This window comes from Helobdella robusta, assembly GCF_000326865.2.
Source record: "Helobdella robusta unplaced genomic scaffold HELROscaffold_21, whole genome shotgun sequence".
Taxonomy (NCBI): Eukaryota; Metazoa; Annelida; class Clitellata; order Rhynchobdellida; family Glossiphoniidae; genus Helobdella; species Helobdella robusta.
The window spans coordinates 1,192,625-1,213,176 of record NW_008704124.1 but is presented as its reverse complement, the minus strand read 5'-3'; the positions used below and the strand labels follow the sequence as shown (position 1 = coordinate 1,213,176).

At 33.1% G+C, this 20,552-nt stretch overlaps 2 protein-coding genes across 2 annotated transcripts; one reads left to right on the top strand and one right to left on the bottom strand.

Moving 5' to 3' along the window:
• Window positions 1-11,270: 11,270 nt before the first annotated feature.
• On the top strand, window positions 11,271-16,139 carry HELRODRAFT_171615 (hypothetical protein; the record flags this gene model as incomplete). The annotated part of the gene is made up of 6 exons (XM_009018322.1): window positions 11,271-11,322; window positions 12,389-12,510; window positions 13,912-13,993; window positions 15,545-15,659; window positions 15,807-15,870; window positions 15,969-16,139. 6 exons carry the CDS (start codon window positions 11,271-11,273, stop codon window positions 16,137-16,139), a joined length of 606 nt encoding a protein of 201 aa, XP_009016570.1.
• A 3,458-nt stretch (window positions 16,140-19,597) lies between these two features.
• HELRODRAFT_138768 (hypothetical protein) lies at window positions 19,598-19,768 on the bottom strand (the record flags this gene model as incomplete). The annotated part of the gene is made up of 1 exon (XM_009018321.1): window positions 19,598-19,768. A coding segment is annotated over one exon (171 nt), but the record flags the coding sequence as incomplete, so codon positions are not given.
• Window positions 19,769-20,552: the final 784 nt, after the last annotated feature.

Here is a 20,552-nt window from a genome sequence, read left to right as displayed (position 1 = left end):
GGTCAGCAATCTAATTAGATCAATATACGCCGATTACTCGATAACTGTATCGGCGTGCAACAAACTAACCTCCCCAATTCCAGTAAAAAGGGGGTCCTACAAGGTGACCCAGGCTCACCATTGATTTTTAACCTCTGTTTCAATCCTCTAATGAAAATGCTAGAAACAAAACAATATCAACAATGCGGATACATATGGGACTAACAGCCAATCTAAAATCTAGAGACTGGTTTCAGTTTGCCGACGATTCGGCAATCATTGCTAACAGTTCCGAGAGTGCCCAGAGACTGATCAATCTCAGCCAAACATGGTGCAAATGGACGGGTATGAAGCTGAGAACTGACAAATGCTGTACATTTGTAATAATACCTAGTAATGTCCATTCTGACTACAGTTTTATCAGAGTTCATTTTCCGTTTGTTCATCGTCGGACGAGGATTGTTAAACGATTGGTGCGATCATGGAATAGGATTGATAGTGAATTATTTGCCCGTCTTGTTTCCCAGTCTTTTGTTGGTGGTCCTTTTACTGATGGTGATCCAGAGATTGTTTATTGAAAATTCATGTCTAGTATGCAGTCAATAATTGATGTTGTTGCCCCGTTGCATTATGTTAAAACCAATAGCTCCCATAATTCTCCTTGGTTTGATGATCAGTGCAGAATGTGCAAAAGATTGTGTCGTAAACTTGAACGTGTTTATCGTCATATCCCGAGTGAAGCTAATAAAATTGCTTGGAGAAATGCACTAATGAACAAAAGTTCTCTTTTCTCGAACAAAAGGAATTTGTATTGGAAAAATTTGATACAGATGAATAAGTCCAGGCCTAAATTATTGTGGAACATGGTGAGTAAATTGTTTGGTAAATTCTCGGATAGCCATAGTTTGAGTGAATCAATTAATTTTACGCCATCTGATTTTGCTTCTTTTTTCAAGGATAAGATTAAGAGGGTGATGGACTTAACAGCTTCCTCGATTGCACCAGTCTTTTCTCATTGTAGGTTTCGGTCTGATGAGTTGTTCTCTGCGTTTTCTTTGTGCTCGGGTGACGAAATTAAAAAAATTGTTTTAGGTTCTCCAACAAAATCCTTTTCAAATGATTTTATTCCGACTCAAGTTTTTAAATCATATATCGACTTGTTTATTCCATTCTTGACATTTTTTGTTAACTTGTGCTTAAGAACTGGTTGTTTTCCTAATCCTCTGAAACACGCTGTTGTAACTTCTATATTAAAAAAGTCATCCCTTGATAAAAGTGATATTTCTAATTTCCGTCCAATATCCAATCTGTTGTTTTTGTCTAAGGTTCTTGAACGTATTGTTTTGGGGCAATTCTTAAGTCATCTGAATAGACATAATTTGATGCCTGTTCACCAATCGGGCTATAGGCAGAACCATTCAACTGAGACGGTTTTAGTTGATGTTACGTCTACATTATTTGCAGCTATGGATCAACACAAAGTTTCATTGTTGGCTTTATTGGACATGAGTGCTGCCTTCGATTGCGTTGATCACACCTTGTTGATTGATAAATTGAAATCCTTTTTTGGTGTCTCTCATGTAGTAGCCTCATGGTTTGAATCATACCTGACTGGAAGGACTCAGCAGGTTTTCTTTAACAACGGGTTGTTAGATGTTGAGATAGTCACGTTAGGCAAAGATACCAGAGAGAAAGACAAACTGCACAATAAGCTCAAGGTTATGCTGAGGAAAATTGGTGGACTGGATATAACTGTTCAATGGAAGCTGGGAATTCTTAGGCGTTTTGTCCCTACTCAAATCTCATTTGAACTACGCACCTACAATATTTCACTAACCTGGATAGAAAACACACTGGACCGCCTTGTGACAGAAACAGTAAGAGAATGGCTATCACTGCCCATAAGCAGTTGCATCGCCGAAGTTAGCTCGCTGCCGTATAAAACTTGGTGGCCTCAACATAAAATCGTTGAAACAGCACGCCGAGATGTTACGTCTAAAACTCCGTGGTTATCTCAAATTGAATAGTAATGAAGAAATGAGATCATTGGGGAGTGAATCTCACAACAATTATGAAAAGATTGACAACCTGATCCTGGGAAATGTTGAATTAAAACCAGCAATGAATGCTCTAAAACAGAAGCATTATGAAACGAACTTTAATCATCTCTTGCTACTGCAATGCCAAGGTACCCTTGTGAAATCAATAAAAGAGTACATCAATAGCTCCGAGATAACGCGATGGTCCAGGTCGACAGTAAAGCTATCAGAGGTCCTCTATAAATTCACCAGAAAATACCTTATTCAACAGCTACCAACAAACGCCAACCTCTTCGGATGGGGCAAAACTACAAATGCATCATGTTTGCTCTGCAATGCAACACAAACGAACAAACACGTCATGTCAAACTGTGGCTCATCATCTGCATTGAGCAGATACTTAGATCGCCACAACAAAATTTTAAAAATAATTATCGATAATTTCATGGTAGACACGAGGCCGGGTGTCGAGATTTTTGCGGATTTGAAAGGGGAAAAGATACGACCAATAACAGACTTGTTCAGATCACTTCGTCCTGACATTGCTGTCCGCAACAAAGACACGATCGAGATACTTGAACTGACTGTCTGCCATGAAACTAACTTCATAAAATCAAAACAATTTAAAATGAATAAATATATTGGTAATTTGAAAGATAATATTATTGATGACTTTAAGCATTGCAATATTTTAATAAATACCTTTGAAATATCGCCAATTGGCTTTTACAATCCTTTTAATATGTCTTTAATTGATATAACTTGGACCGATTATTTTAGATTTAGATTGATTAACAGTGTAATTTCGTCATCATATGCTCTGTACTGTGATAGAAACAATGAGTGAAGTTTTTTATACTATTTATCATCATGGTACTTATTTTCATAAGATGACGAGCAATGATGACTATCCGTATTACTCTTTATCTCTTTATCTTTATTTTATTTTATTTTATTCATCTAACTGTATATTTAACTATACTCAATTTTATTTCATTGTCAATATTTTGATTTTACTTATGCTCTGTCTTTGGAAAATAAAAGAGTTCACATTATTAACCTTTAATATTATTTTATACATTTTTTACAAATTTTATCATTGCGCATTATTTAATTAACATTAACTTATATATATATATATATATATATATATATATATATATTTATTTATTTATCATTGTATGTTTTTATGGTGAAAAATAAAAGATGTTTCCATTATTATTATTATTATTATTTGTAGATAATATCCTTCACAAATTCGTCTCGTTTTATCATCATTCCATCCTCCGTGCAAACAGTTACTCATTTGTGTCCATCACATCCATCCATCCATCCATACATCCATCCATACATCCATCTATCCATCCATACATCCATCCATCTATCCGTCCGTCCGTCCGTCCGTCCTTCAATCCATCCATCCATCTATCCATACATCCATCCATTCATCCATCCATCCATCCGCCCGTCCGTCTGTCCGTCCGTCCATTCATCCATCCATCCAGGCCATTCACACTCCAACTCTGTCCCCTCGTCATATTAATCTCATTCCTTGAAGGATCTTTTTCCAATATAATCCTACCATGATTCAGTTTTTATAGTTTGTCAGTAAATGTAGAAGAGTTTATTTAATGTAACCAATCTGATCCAAAAATTTTTATTTTCAATTTTTATTATTTTAGTAGGACAGCCGAAAAGGGAAAATTGTTTTGGTGGATAAGCCGCCCAAAGAAGGATTTAAAAAATTTAAAATTTAAAAATTTAAAATTAAAAAATTAAAAAAGTTATCCGTGTCTATATAAATTTTATCTTAACCAGCAACAATCAGTTCAAACAACAACAAAAGCAAAAAACAAAGCCACCCTGAATGTCGATAGTTTTTTTTTCTTTATTAGATTTCATCATTTCCTTCATAACGTGAATAGCGCTACTGTTATTATCTAGCAAATGACTGTCATTATCATTCAGACGAATTGTGTGTGTACGTGTGTACGTGTGTGTGTGTGTGTTGTGTGTGTGTGTGTGTGTGTGTGTGTGTGTGTGTGTGTGTGTGTGTGTGATTGTTGTTGTATTTCAAATCGTGGTTGTTTCATTACTATGTATGTTATTTATAATCATTTTTTATCTTTGTTATATCGTTTTGTTGTCAGCATTTTTGTCATCATCATCATCGCTGTCGTCATCGTCATTTTCATTGTTTCCGTCACTATCAAACCCGTCATCATCATCTTCGTCTTCGTCATCTTCGTCATCATCTTCGTCTTTTTCTCATTATCACCATCGTCATCATCTTTACAATCATCTTTATTATCTATCTTTCACCAGTGTCGTCATTATCATCGTCATCGTCATTATCAACATCATCTTCATTATCATCATTGTCATCATCATCGTTATCGTCGTCATCATCATCAGCAGCAGTCTGTATTTCCTGATCACATTCATCAATGTAATTACCAAAGAACACAGCGCCGTTTTTTCTCATTTCTCCATCTCTTCCTTCATTCTCTCTTTCTCTTTTTTTTATCTCTCTCTCTCTCTCTCTCTCTCTCTCTCTCTCTCTCTTTCCTTCTTTTTCTTCCTTCTTTTTTCTTTTCCTATTATCCGGAATTAAATTTTGTCGTCGCAATGGTTATTGACGACAACAACAACAACATCATCATCATCATCTTCCATCATCATCATCATCATCATCATCATCTTCCATCATCATCTTCCATCATCATCTTCATCATATTCATCATCATTATTATTATCATCGTCGTCGTCGCTTATGTAATTTTTGTCGTAATCACATCATCATCATCATTGTCGTCATCACGTTACTATAATCACAATCATCATCTTTATCGATGCTATCATTATTGTCGTCATCATGGTTATCGAATTAACGTCATCACTATCATCACCATCGTCATCATCATCATCATTTTTTATTGATCGCCTGACGTTGCATCTCATGTTCCAACATCTCAGCATGACATGATTACTATTATTTTCAAGATCATTATCATTACAACATCATCATTATCATCACATCATCATCATTATCATCACAACATCATCATTATCATCACAACATCATCATTATCATCACAACATCATCATTATCATCACATCATCATCACTATCATCACAACATCATCATTATCATCAACAACATCATCATTACCATCAACAACATCATCATTATTATCAACAACATGGTCCATGAGAGGCTTCTTGAACGCATGTTGTCGACTCGTGTTGCAGAATTTCTTCAACGCATTCCAGATTTCTGGCGGTGAAGCCAGTGAAGCTCATTTCTGATCTAGCCTGAAATGGAGTCAAATTTCGATTATCTGGCTTGCGGTCTAAACAATAGTCGAATCTGCTGCAAATGAAAAAGAAAACTCATCGTCATCTTCATCATCGTTAGGAAAAGAAGCTACTTATATTTGTTGCTATGGCAGAATATTCGTTGTCACTATCATCTTAAACATCATAACTATTATGAGGAGTTTTTTTTTACATCATCATAGCTTTTAACATCGTCATTAACACCATCTTCATCAACGTCATCATCATCATTTTCATCTACATCATCGTCATCTTCGATATCGCACTGCTATCCAGCTGCTGATATCAAATTACTTTCATTATACTTGCCGACAACATCATCGTCATCCGTATCAGAGCAATAAATAATTTTATCATTGCTAATTGTAATGATGACTCTTATAACATCATCATTACTAGTACTATTGCTATCATTATTTTCATTATTATTTACTCTTTTAATATTTTTATCAACAGAATGTTTTATTTCATATCTATATGCTTTTTAAAGTAATCTTTCCGCAGCACTAACAAAAAGGCAAAAATGTAATCTAAATAATCTAATTATAATTTTTAAATTTTTTTTACAATTTTTTTATTTATTTTGTTATTTTTTCTAATGTTTCGAAGTCTTGGTTAATCTTTTTTTATAAAATATTTCAACTCGAGTCAATGTATTTTTAATGAAACCAACAAAAGTTTTATGGCAAACCGATTGCAATCGACAGAAGAATAATTTTTTTATTGCAAAACAGAAAAAAAATTTTTTAATACATTAGTGCGTGCAAGATTTAAAATATACTTCATTATCAATAACTTCTTCCATCCTAGTGTAAAAACAAAAATCTTGAAACTTCATCTGAATAATTGAAAAAAAAAAAATTTTTTATGATGAACAAGACGAAGAAACGTTGCAACGAAACGAAGCATGGCTGGCAGCTTCATAATTGCTTCTGCCATCCATAATAACTCTTCTTCCATCTTCAAAATTTTTCATCCACGCCAGAAAATCAATCCAAAAGATGGCGATTCACTCGTGAAATATGGACAGCCGAAAACGCAGCAACTCAAATAGAAAGTATGATACATTGTATATAATGCAAGTGCACGTTTTCCTCTTCCTTGACTCCTCTTCACAAAAGGTGATCATTAGCGATTAGTTTGACATCGCAAACTAGATTAGATTAAATTCAAATACTCTCCATCAATCTTGTTGGTGATCGCAACTTCGACGACAAACAAAAACAACATGAACACACACACAATCAAAATATTTTCATTAGCAGACGTCAAAAAATGTTGTGACAACATTTGGGAATTGCCTGCTGAATACCGACCAATATGAAGTATGAACGTCAATAAACGTGATGAACACGACGTTTTGAAGGCTCTGCTTTTCTTCTCGTCACCCGGTAGCATACACACTGTAAAACAAGTACACACAGACGCACACACACAAGCACGCACACTTACAAACACACACATACACACACACACACACACACATATATATATATATATATATATACATATGTACATACAATGTTTACAGATAGAAATATTTACAGTGAGCCATAAACATAAAGGTTCCAGCTACTAACAAACTTAATCACAAGCGTACACGCCGAAGCAAATTGCCTCAACTTAAAATACGCGCAGAATGTGTTGTTGTGAACGTGTGCGTGTATGAGTTTGTGTGTGTGTGTGAGTTTGTGTGTGTGTGTGTGTGTATGGTGTGGTGTGTGTATGGTGTGGTGTGTGTGTGTGAGTGTGGTGTATGTGGTGTGTGAATTTGTATGCGTGCGTGTGTGATTTTGGTGTGTGTGTGTTTTGAAACATTAACATGTGTTCCTGCTGTCGAGCGCGAGTGTGTTGTGTGTGTTCGTTTTGAGCAACATTATAAAAAATTGTATACATATATTAGTGTACGCTTGAGTACGTGTGCAAAACTGTTTATATGTGTATTTGTGTATGTTTGTATTTCTTTGGTCTTTGATGAAGTTTTTTTAAAATTTAAAATCAGGAAGCAGTAGTGGCTTACAAGCAAGCCATTGAGAGGAAACCTTCCTACTATCCGGCTCAGAGCATTTACAATATGTTAGGTTTGTTCATACTTCTTTTTTTATTCTTTCTTTTTTAATTATTTTATTGAAAAAAAAAATTATTTTATCAAATAATCGTGAAATACTTTCCAATCTCGTTAATTTTTTGTTAAAAATTGTATTCTTCATATTTTTTTGATTTCTTTGAAGCAGATACAAAAAAATAGTTGCTGTGAGCCTAGTTACATTCTTCTGACAAATTTTTTTGGTTTGAAATAGAATGCGATGAATTATGCGCAGTTTGATTTTTTGAGAATATTCCAAGTAAAAGTTTTACAAAATTTATTCCACAGAAATTTTAATTGTGTAATAATTTGTAAGTTGCTGTAGTTGTTGGCGTGTGTGACTGCTTTTATTTATGTTGTTAAAACTTTCGCCTGTTGTATTTGTAAAATTATTTTTAATGTAGTTGTTTTGGTTATTTTAGTTATTGCTGTTTACTATTATTATTATTATTATTATTATTATTATTATTGTTGTTGTTGTTGTTGTTGTTGTTGTTTATTATTATGATGGTAAAGTTATTTTCAGACAGCGCTTGTCATCTTCAAAGCTTGCCGCTTAATGCATTGAGCTCGTTAATTCTAATCTACGCCTCTCTCTCTCCTTCAAAAATCTGCTCAGAGTTCTTCGAGTTTTCGTGCCTTACAAAATTTATATTTCTTGAATTAATTTAAAAATTTATTAAAATTTTGTTTGAAAATGAGCCTATATATATTGGTTTATTATTATTATTATTATTATGATAATCAATATTATTATTATTTCAAGTAGCATAGGCATAAGGTCAACATCGGCAGGAAACTGACCATATATTATTTCATATAACAAAATTATTCTATTTAACATAATAAGGTCGGTTTTTGGACGTCTGTAGACCAGAGATGGCAACTCCAATTTCCTTAACCGGTCCTCGTAGTATGAAAGACCTCTGCAGGATGTTCTCACTCGCGTTTCCCTTTTCTGAACTTTTTCCAGCTCCTCTATTAAACCGACTCTCTAAGGATTTCATACTTGCACACCGTACTCCATGTGCTACCTCACCAATGACAAACTCTAACGAGAAGACTGATTAACCATTAAGATTGAATTATAACAAAGTTCTGCTTGAATGAAGTTCTTCGGGTTAACATCATTCAATGCGATTATATCAGGTGTTATGGCTTTTCACAAATGTTTTTAAATCATCCAGTTTATTTGACAACGAATCCACATTGGACATGATAATTCTTAAACTATTTTCACTTTCACCGCTTGAATTTATTACATTACTAAATGTTGTTTCTTAAAGGCAACAGCATGAAATTCTCCCGGTTTACCCTTTAGTCTGAAGGTCCAATTTGCCACATTGTCCCTGACACCAATCTTTTTTCCTTTTCTTTCAGAATTTTTTATTGTTAGCCGTGTTTTCATAGGATAGATCGTGATTTATTATGACTTTATTGAAATTTACAGATTTCATCAATTTGAAGCAATTCCCAAGCACAAGATTTTATGACCGTTCGATATATGAAATTGAAAAATTTGGTAAAAGTTTGTTTATTTGATCTAATTATGATGAAAAATCTTACATTTTAAATTCAAGTAACCCCATTAATGATATGATTCAAATAGCATTTACGGATATTTCGTCAGCAGTCCATAAATTTTGTTGTTGACCTGTCCATGGTTAGAAAAGCAGTTTGCCATCATTCATTCAATTTTGAAATTTGAGTTTTATATTTGCGAGTTTTCTACACAGCAGTATTATTTTTTGACAGAAGCTTTTAAAATGTTTTAGACATTTTATAAACACGATATAAACTTATCATTTACTGTGTACCTTGATACTACCTGACATACTGCCACAATAGGATTATAATTATTATGGGCTTCTTTAATTTTTGCAATTTTTTGGACTACCAAAAATTTTTCCATCCCAAAATTCCATAATCATCTTTTTTTTCTATTTAACGAAATGTTTTCACAAACATTTTGTATCAATAAAAGAGAAAAAATTATTTTTTGTACTATTGTGAAAAATAAATAAATTGCATTATGAAATCTTGTTCAATGTTTCATCACCTCGTTATCGCATTGCCATATCATCGCCGGCAACAAACAAAATCATTTTATCATCTCCCCATCACATAACACTATAACAATGTTCAACTGCTTCTTTATTACCATCATGATATCATCAGCGATAAAGATACATTTCACGTGTTCGCAACATCGTATCAGGATACAATCATCCGAATCGTAATAACATTATCGCGTTATCACATTAAAATTACATCAAGCCAGCCCTAGCATCATGACATCATCATCTTCATCGTCAGCAAGCTGTCTCATCATCACATTACTTTGCAAGACTGTTCCAAGCTGCACATAACTCTCTGGAACTGCAATGTACCGAAGCGCTAATGACTTCCTCAGTGCAAACATCTTTAAATAAATTTCAAACGTGAAGTCCAACAACATATTGACACATTATAAATTCACTTGGCATTTCAAAAAGGTAAAAACATAAAAATATCAAAATATCATACGAGGGAAAAAGAATAACTTTATTACTCGGCAAATGCCATCATTATAATCAATTTACTGACGAACTTAACTTCATATACACACATATACACCAATACACACTTACACACACACACATGCATACATACGTATACAAGCATACATAACATACAACTATCTAGAGCGGTAAGTGTTCTTTTAATATGTTGCAAGCAAACAGTTCATGTTCACCGTTCAATATATTGTTTATGAAGCATGTGTGTTCTATATGTGTACGTCACATAAACAGCCATTCGAAACATACAAAAATTGTCGGCATGTGTCAATGTTTCCTCAAGCATGTGATGAATGTATCATCCTGCTCCTTCTTCCTGCTGCTCTCTGTCTCTCTCTCTCTCCATCTCCGTATCCTGTCTGCCCGCATCTTCTCTCTCCACTTCCTCATTTATTCATTCCAGTTGTCATTGTATTCCATCTATTGTTTATTTTCATGAATTTGTCTGTTTTAGTATCTATTTTTCTTGTTTAAACGTCTTCGTTTTGGTACACAGATTAAAAATTAACAAATCTTTGTAATTACAATAAAGATTTGAAATTAAAATTTTTTCGAATTATTCAGTGAAAAATATTTATGAAAAAATACTCATTGAACTGTGCCTAACAAAATATAAACATGTATATATACATATATACATGATGATAGTATTTATTTTAATTTGAGTGTATCAAATCCCTTGGTGCCCAGATGTTCGTGTGCAGCTGAATGAAGCAAGTCTTATGCCTACAATAACAGGACAAACACTGGAGTGTAAAAGAAAATAAATTAAAAAAATAAGTACATTGAAAAAATTTGTCCTTATCATAGGTCTTTATGTTGTTATAGTAAAATTATACTTTATTCTTGAACAATTAACTAAATTGTAATATTATTGCCTGTACTGCAAAACATGCATTTAAAAGTAAACAGTAAAATGTACGATCATGATGTGCACACCAGACTAAATAAGCAAGTAGCCATTTCATATTGACGGATTGACATAGAACCAAGTGATTATACAGAAACATTTGTTGGAAAAGTTTAATATGCCAAAAACTTCCAATGAATCAAACTGATGCTTCTAACCTGGAGCTTAACCACGCTTAAATAAAACATGTATTTGCACATTGAGAAAGAAAAAGAGATAGATAGAGATAGAAAAATAGAGAGAGAGAAAAAGAGAGAGAGAGAGATATTGTGAAATGAAATATTGCGGCACAGACTTATGATGATTTTCGTCATCATGCAATTGCATTAGGTAACAGGCGATGCGTGACACAGACATGCATGGATACTCGCGCCAAAGCACTTGGGATATTAGGCTGGCCAGTCGTCTGTGGTAAATATTTTTAAGCGCGTATGCAAGTAGGCAACGTAAATTTTACGCTGCAGATTTATTATTGAATTTTTTTGGACTGTTTACATCTTTTAGTTATATTCACTACTTTGAGTTGCAATCTTTAAAATTTGATGTGTTTTCAATAGCGCAATCCATTTCTCTTTCATTTGTTCGATACTGAATAAATAAATGCATTTAGTTTCAATCCTAACAATGAGGTGTAGCTGGCGTTTAATTATAGCTGCATCTGTGATGGATCAGCAAAAGTTCTCTTTTTACAAAAATGATCCTATTTTAATGAATTATTTATTTTGCAATGAAGCATTCCATTTACTGTAACACCCTCTGAACAATGACGGAGTCAAACGTGTGTATCCGTTTTTACGTTCAAAAATGTTTTTCAACAAGCAATCTCTTCAAGTGGCTGTCAATAAGTTGCATTCGTAGTCGAGTTGTATTGAACACTTTCTAATGATGCATTGCGTGAAATTTCGCACTTTTTTGTTTGTTCCGTGGGAACAAATATTAATGCGTGATGCTGTGTATGCATTTGTGGGTTGCTGTGAATGCGTTTGCGTATATTCATGTGTTTGTGTGATTTTGTGTCTGCACGTATGTGTTTGTATGTATGTGAAGGTGCACTGAACAAAACCTGCAGCAACATACATGCATGTCTCTCTAACAGCCATTCATGACATGCATTTGTTCGATTAGACTTACAAATTCAATCTCCGTGACGTCATTTCATTTCAGTCGGCACTTCTACCCTCCTTATTCTTCTATATTTTTTATTTTTCAGAAGAAGGTTGTGTTTAAAATTTAACCATTCTGTTATATTTGTATGCTTAATTTTATCAACTTTAATGATACTCTCGATAAATAAATGCTACGTTATTCCTGTCTAAGATACAGGTAAATATTTTGATCGAATCAACTAAATTATTAAATATTACAATGCCAAATGCTTCAGTGAAATAAATTATAGACCTTGCATGTATAAACTGCACAATGTTTATAAGATAACCATTTGATTGACTGAAAACCACATGTTAACTGCCTCCAACAGGAGAATCCTACATGAAGTTGCAGGATGAGGCGAGGGCAGAGTTCAACTACAAGCAGGCCCTCCTCGTCAAACCAGACCATGTGCCAGCTCATCTTACCATGGCCAAACTCATGCAGAAAAAGGTAACAATGTTTATTCCAATCGTTTTTAAACTTTTAATCTTAAAATTTTTTTCTCTCTATACACGTTCATTTAATGTTTAATTTTTATTGATGTAGTTATTTTCGTTAAAATTGTCATCAATGAATTGTTTAGTTTTTCAGTTTTGTGGTTATGTTTCATTTCGTTGATGTTGTTTTTAATGTTGACGTTTAAGTTGTTTTGTTTATGGCCGTTATTCAATTTTGCTCTACTTCTTTGTTTTGCTTTTTATTTTATTGTCTCTGTGGATATTATTGTTGTTGGATGCTTTGTAGCAGTGATGTGCTTAGTAATCGTTGTCAATGTTTTCAACGTTTTGTATCGTTAATTATTGAAGCCTGCTTTGATTTCTCATCGTTATGACGCTGTGAAAAAAAAATAAATAAAAGTTTCGTATTAAGTTTATGACATTCACTTTTCAGCTTTGCAGCTATTTCAGTGTTTGTGAAACTTTTTCAGTTTAATTATTTTCTGTTTGATAATATTCGGTGGTGTATAAATTAATGTTTGTTGTTGCTGCTGCTGCTGTTGTTTGGTTGATTTGAGATTGTTGTCCTTGTCGTTATGTTGTTATTGTTGTTGCTGTTATTTTCGTTGTTATTGTTTCTGCAGTGCAATTTATGTAGATTACATCTTAATGAGTACATACGTGTGTCATCACATGCATCGTAAAGAAGATTGTGCTTGCTCATTTGTGCTACTTTATTGCTCACATCTACATCTATCTAGCCTTGTTTCAGAACATGGAGGATGATGTGTACGTGCATATTGCATCTTTATCTGTCCGTCTATGTGTACTTATGTATACGCGTGTTTGTGTGTGTGTGTTTGTATGTGTATATGTTTGTGTGTGTACTGGCTGATATGTATGATTTTGTGTAAACACGTGTATATGTATACGCGTTTGTAGGTATTTGTTTGTGTGAGTGTTTGGTGTGTGTGGTGTAATTGTGTGTGGTGTGTGTGTCTGTGGGCGTGTGTGCATGTTGTAAATAACATGTTTATGGGTGGGTCCCGCCAGAGAGATATTCTTATATAGAGTCGTAATTTGCATCAGTGATGAATGTTCTTCGGTGATTTAGTTGTTGTGTTTATATTTCTTTATTGTTTACATTTATTCATGCGTGTTTATGTTTATTGGCAATGCTTATTTGTGCCCATCTGCTGCGTGTGATTTTGTTTGTATATTCACACGGCAACAAATATTATTGTGGGTTTTCCATTGCTCCAAACAAATTGAACTCTTACATTTATGAATAAAAGTCAATGGAAGTGCGCGCACGCTAAGATAACAATTATTTTAAGCATGTGTGTATGAAACGGCCAGTCAACTACATTGCCGACACGTTATACACACATATAAATTCCAATGCAATACGCAGGGATTACTGCATGAAGCCGAGAAACTCTACAGAAAAGCTATGTTCATTGATGGCAAGGATTACTCGGTCCATCAACATTACGGTATGCTCATGTTCCTGTCGTTTATGTCGCTACTGCTTTCGCTGTCGTTGTCGTCGTCGTTGTTGTTGAAGTTAATGCTGTTGTTAAGTTGCTGATATTGAACAATTGTGTGGCTCTTCTGTAAGCTTGTTGCTGCTAAATTATTAAATATTATATTACAAGTAGCCGCTAATTTGAATAACGAAAGGAATTTGATATCTGTCAGTCCAAAAGTTCACCAAAAAATATTATTCATAAAATTTTCAGAAAGCAGCAACCTGATATGCTCCAAGTTCATCAACATCATTTTATCATTTTATTTTAAATTTTGTTTTAAGATGACGATCTTCCATTTTACTTGCCACGAATCATTTTGGTTTTGGAATTGTAATAAGCTGAATCCAAAATCAAAATGTGTTTCATTATGATAAAAAAAATTAAAATAAAAATGTTTCATGTAAAATGCAGATTTAAATTATGAAAACACAACTTGGAATGATCTTCGTTGAAACTTCAAAAACCAAATTGAAGGAAAATTGAATAAATGCAAAAACTTGTCTATACAAAATAAAGTGGAAATGGAATAAAATATCATGATATAAGATTCAAGCAAATTAAACCCAACCTACAATAAGAAACGACACTGAAACACAAATGGTCCATAAAAGTGAAACAAGAAAAATTATATCTAATACAAATAAGATTAATAAATTGCGCGCACACACTAACATATACACATAGACGCATACGCTTACACACATAAACACACACATATACACGCATAAACATACAGCTATGCACACATGCAGAACAAAAACACGAAAACAAAACGCAAATAGCGTAAATTTAAATTGATAAACTTGAGTGTTAGGGTGGGGGTTTGACACCTTCAACGAATGAAATTATGAAACATGTAACCAACAATTTGAAGAAATGCAAATAAAAGTTATTGTGCCTTGAACCGAACCGCGCATGTATATGTATGTATGTATGTATGCATATGTATGTATGTATGTATGCGTATGTGTATTTTTGTCTCTATTTTGGACGTAGATTTAATAAACTATTTGACAACAGTTAAGATTTTGTATTAATTTGATTTTTCAAATAAGTGTGTGCTTCCGTACATTTGTAGACTACATAGAGTTTATTCATATGTTTTAAAAAATAATATTATTGTTCAAAAAGTAAAATTTTATTTTACGTAATATATTATAAATAATTAAATAAATAAAAAAATATATATAATATTTATATAACATATACAAAGAATAAAAGGAAAAAATGATGATGGATTAAATGAAAAGAAGACTGACTTGAGTAATGCTGGCAGAGAATGAGCGGAAAGTGTATCCATTATTCACAGACCGGCGCTCATGATGTTCTATAATAATATTTCATCGTGCTGGCTGCGAGAATGTTCTGCACGTAGAGAAACGAGCCGTTTTGTAATGATGTTGTCGGTCGGTTGGAGGTAGAACTCGGCCACTGTCACATACCTTTTCATTAATTTAAACATTCCATACTCTGCCGTTGAATAAAACGAGCGAATGTGAATAATTTATTTGTTAGCTCAATTCCTGGCCGAAGCGGGTCGACCGGTGGAGTGTGCCAGCAGATATTTAGAGGCTGTTAAACTGGCTCCCGATGAGTTTGAGGTCGTCTTCAACACAGCAAACGCTCTCAGGTTATTTTTTTGAAGTGTTCAAAATGCGATGAAATAACTAAATTGTTTAAATAGAAGAGGATGCCAAATAAATTTTTCTTTTTGCATTTAATAGAAAAAGCATGTAAACATTTTATTTACAATTTTTTTGAAACATTTTATGCGTAGAACTGTCAGCAGAAATGTTGAAGCAGAGTATTATTACAGAAGAGCTACTGAACTTCAACCACAGGTTTTTCAAATTTTTTCTAAGTAACGAAAGTACTACAAAAAATTGAAACTTGCCTGTTTTCAACTCAACTTCTCATTAAATAAAATTTGATTCACCAGGTGGCCATGACGCACATGAACCTCGGGGCCATGCTTCATTACAATGGAAAGTATGAAGAGGCGGAGTTAAGTTACATGAAGGCCTTGAACTTGAAGCCAGCCGACCAGGTGACCGTCAACAATCTCAACAAGCTGCGGTCACTGATTAAGAAAAAGAAGGACGAGCTATGATAAATTATTGTTTGCATCATTTTAGTGCAAATTATAATTAATTATTCTGAATTTGTTATGGGTGCATAAATTTAAACATGTGATATGTAGCATTTTGACATGATATAATATATACATACATGTTTGAAAATTGATATCTGCTAGAATCTATTACTTGATCTCATTCCAGTTAAATCTGCAAACAACTGCTCGACAAGAAATGTGCGAATTTTTATAAAATATTTTTTCTTTGTATAAAAAATTAAAAAAACGAAGACGGACCAGAATATTTTCAAACATGTCAGCTTCATTTTATGTAACCATTAACGTACGTGCTCCGTTAAACAAACGCGAAACATCATGACTTCAATTAAAACCAAACGGCGTGAAATTAAATACCCACCCTCACTCATGCTTGCTGTACTCTGCTTGTCTTTCTCTTTCATTTAAGTTCTTCACTAAAGCTTATAACTTTTACTTATTCAGCATAATATTATCATAATTTTGTCACCATGTTCAATTTTTTATTTTTCATAATTATTAAAGTATTTTTGTTTACGTGTTCATAAAAAATTTCTGAATATTTCATTTGAAAACTACCGATAATAATTAAATGACTGAGTTAAAAACAAAGCGGAAAATTCAAACCGCTTTCACTTATATTATTACCAATAACAACATTCAATTTTGTATTGGAAATTTTCTACATTTCCAGAAGATTTTCAATACATCTGGTGCTCTGCGTAACTCTACAGTTGTCGTTGCTAACTAAATAAAACTTCTATTTGAATTTCAATTGATCGGCTCAATTTTATTTTTTACAAACATAAAACCAATTGACCTAATTATTAACTAATTATGTTTAACAAAATATAGAATAAAAATTGGCTGAATAATATATAAACACACTAATATATTTTAGTGAGTTTTTTAATTTTCATAAATATTTCAATTTCAATCCATTAAATATTGTTAAGTTGTACACTGCCTCCACCGAACATTAGATAAAGTTGTTACAGAACATATATCACATGATACTACGCCATGCTTTCTTCATTAGGTTGCAACGGTTGTCAAAACGTGGTAGAATATCATTTGAGATGGCCATTTATTTTGATTGTTTATGAAATGAAGTGATACTTCATGCTCTGTCACAATAGTATCTGAAGTTTTAGTGAGTTTTTTAATTTTCATAAATATTTCAATTTCAATCCATTAAATATTGTTAAGTTGTACACTGCCTCCACCGAACATTAGATAAAGTTGTTACAGAACATATATCACATGACACTACGCCATGCTTTCTTCATTAGGTTGCAACGGTTGTCAAAACGTGGTAGAATATCATTTGAGATGGCCATTTATTTTGATTGTTTATGAAATGAAGTGATACTTCATGCCCTGTCACAATAGTATCTGAAGTCGTTGGCAAACCATTTTCCTTCCTCATAAGATCACGTTTGCGGCATTGTCAACTAAAATTTTTCATACACATTTAACACACGTTTAACATTATGAGATAAAATAAGTTTGCTAGCCAGCATTGTCAATGTTTCAATATTTTAAATTTGTTTAACTAATTTTATCAGGTGTGATTATAAAGAACTGATCTTTTGTTTCCACAGTGACTAATAAATTTCTAAGCGATGTAATCCAACAGTGCCGCACTTTTAAACAATTGCATCGCCATCACCAACTTACCTGCCACAATGTTGTACTTTTGTGTAATTAAAATTAATTTATTCGTGATGGAAATTTATTAATCAAAATTTAAATGAAACAACATTTTCTGCAAGATGAAAATATTTTTTTTATGCTAAGAAATTATTTTAAATGATTTATCAGGAATTGTTAACATGTTAGGAAATTCAACAACTTTGAATAATTTTTTATTTTCACAAAGATGTTCATAACAAATTCAATGTAAACATATTTCATCAGTTAAAAAATAACTAAAGTTGATAAATGGACTAATGAATAAATAAATAAATACACTTATCATATTCAAGTTGTTTCAATTTATCTGCAAAAAACCAAATGACCGTTCGAACGCAGATGAATTACAAACTTGTTTGTTAGTAGCTAAATATTTAAAAATTGAAAACTTTAATACCATTGGATGATCTATTGGCCAATGTTTCAAGAGAATGTCCTAAAACATAAACATAGCAACCATGACATAAGCTGTTCATGCAATTCTAAATTTTGTGAAGCAGTACATTTTAGTATAGTATTGCATTATAAATTAGCGTGCAGTCAGTCACACCACCACTGAATGCCTGCCTGCTGTGATCTGTTTTTGCATCTTCCCAAATGTGACACCAACTTCTACTTTTGAACCTCGCTACTGAAGCCATCTGCACATCATCACGAAATGAACGCTCCTTTCAACAGACTATTCATCATTTCTTTCAATTTGTGTACCTAGTTGGGAGACTATTTAATGCACAACTAATAATTTATAGGAATTCATTCTAGATGGATTTCAATTTAGACGAGTAAATTGTGAATATATAATTTCAATTATTTCAAATTCATGACGCGAAATTTTTTAATATCTCATTTTAGAAAAAAAAGTAATAAGTTAGTAACCGTTTTAATAATTATTTTTCATGGGTCCTTAATTTTATTTGTTAATAAATTGAGCACTAGACAAGCACATGTAAACGAAGTGTACAAAGAGAAAGATAAATTATAGAGAAAGATAGTTTTAGTTTATAGTCGATGTTTACATAACTGTTAGCGACAGTGCATGTGATTTACCAGTGACGGACAACAGAATAAATAAAAGTGTTGCTAGCCGCGATTTGTAACAGATCATCACAATATCGATCTTTGAACGATTTCTTCAATGAAAAGTTTTGCTCAACAAATTAAACAACTTATCGTTGTAATTTAAACAAGTAAAAAGAAATTTTTGCACTGTGTAGCGTAAGTAAAATTGTTTACATCTTGTTGCAAAAAATACGTCAGGGAAGGTAATACATTCGTATGCATATATTTATTAACTCAGAAATAATCCTAGAATGCATGGATAAATGAATTGATACACTATGTACAAATCATTCAGGATGTATTTTCATTGCAGTTAAAACAATGGTAATAAATTATTGTGTAAAAAGTCAGTTACTCTAAATTACTTAGCAAATTATTTCCAGTATTTCTACCTACACATACACAAAAAGACATATACACAGATATATATATATATATATATATATATATATATATATATATATATATATATATATTCATTCAATCTTGTTCAAATAAAAACCACAATAAATATAAAAAAATTAAAATAAACATTTAAAACAAAACTGAACATGCATTTGTTTAGAAAAAATATTTTAGATGCCCTGAAACAAGCAAATATTTAAATATAAACTTTACACACAAATTCACACGGACAAAAAGTCACACAAAAACAATCCCAGCGAAGGTCCAGGCACATGCGCTCACTTTTCATTCCTCTTTCGATGCACTTTCAAATGTTTGGCCAAATGATCCGACCGGGCAAACCGCTTGTCACAGATTTTGCACGGATAGGGTTTGACCCCGGAATGTGACCTGTTGTGGCGGGCGAGTTCGTCCGACCTGGAAAATCGCCAGCCACAGCCCGTCCAGCTGCACGCGAACGGCTTTTCGCCCGTGTGGCGCCGCATATGCGACTTCAAGTGGGAGCTCTTGCTGTAGGCTTTGTTGCAGCTCGGATAGGTGCAAAAAAATAATCGGTCGTCTGGAAACATGTTTATTGGTGTCTGTTGGTTTGTGTTAGAGTTTAAATCCGTTGGGAATTGTTGAAAATCTGTCAGGAAGCTGCTTTCGTTGAAATGATCCTGAGGCCAGGTTAATGCCTGGCACGGTACATGCGCAACTTTGTTTACGTTACTATTCTCGAAGGAACGCGGAGATAGTGTATAATTATGAAAAGTTTGTTGAATGTTGAACATTTTTTCAGATTCATCAAATTTCAACTTTTCAATATAGTTTTTATTTTTATCTGTATGACTTTGATGCTGCTCAGCTGATTGATCTTCACTAAATTCTCGGGGGTGCCAATCTTCACTGTTATACAATTTGTTTCGTATTTTAAAATTTTTCTTATCCATCAGGTCTTTAGATTTGGATTCTGAAACTGCTTGGTGCGAGTAGCTGAACATTGGACTATTTTTCAACCTCGCCAACGGAGGCGCTGTCAGGCGTTCTCTGATGGAAGAGCAGCTTAATGAAGGAGTTTCTACTTTTGTAGCGTTGTTCATTTTATTTTTTTGTGCAAGATTTTTTGAGCATATGATGTCTGATTGGAGCAAAGCTTCTGTTAATGGATCATATTTTTGAGGTTCATTATCAAATTCATATTCTCTATCAGAAGAATTGGAGCTGTTCATTTTAAAACTGTTGATATGCGATAAATTAATTTCCTGGTCAATC